This window comes from Entamoeba nuttalli (assembly GCF_000257125.1).
Source record: "Entamoeba nuttalli P19 unplaced genomic scaffold asmbl_4668, whole genome shotgun sequence".
In the NCBI taxonomy this organism is placed as follows: domain Eukaryota; phylum Evosea; order Mastigamoebida; family Endamoebidae; genus Entamoeba; species Entamoeba nuttalli.
This window is the reverse complement of record NW_008576956.1, coordinates 1-364: the sequence shown is the minus strand read 5'-3', so window position 1 is coordinate 364 and position 364 is coordinate 1. Positions and strand designations below refer to the sequence as shown.

Here is a 364-nt window from a genome sequence, read left to right as displayed (position 1 = left end):
TTTTGCAGAAGATATGGGAGAATATGTTGATGATAATTTTGAGTTTAAATATAAGAAGAGTATTCCATTTAGACCATTCGAACAATTAATGTCTGTATTACCACCTAGATCTAAAAGTTGTTTACCAGAACAGTTCCATGATTTAATGAAATCTAATGGATCACCAATTAGTGAATTTTATCCAGATACATTTAAATTAGATTTTAATGGAGAAAAAGTTGATTACAAAGCTATTGTTGTATTAACTTTCATTGACCAAGAAAAGTTATTACATTATGTTAAGCCAATAGAAAAGAAATTAAAAGGAGATGCAAAAAGAAGGAATAGAAGATACGGTGATTCTTATATATTTATTGGTAAAGAT

General features: G+C 27.2%; 2 protein-coding genes across 2 annotated transcripts in view; both read left to right on the top strand.

Moving 5' to 3' along the window:
- Positions 1-89, top strand: part of ENU1_109090 (5'-3' exonuclease domain containing protein) — a gene marked incomplete at both ends in the record, with an annotated part of 1,683 nt that extends 1,594 nt beyond the window's left edge. Inside the window, one exon of the mRNA XM_008859507.1 lies at positions 1-89. This exon is cut by the window's left edge and continues 1,594 nt beyond it. Coding sequence (XP_008857729.1) covers positions 1-89 — 89 coding nt within the window.
- Positions 90-145: 56 nt separating this feature from the next.
- ENU1_109080 (5'-3' exonuclease domain containing protein) lies at positions 146-364 on the top strand (the record flags this gene model as incomplete). The annotated part of the gene is made up of 1 exon (XM_008859506.1): positions 146-364. A coding segment is annotated over one exon (211 nt), but the record flags the coding sequence as incomplete, so codon positions are not given.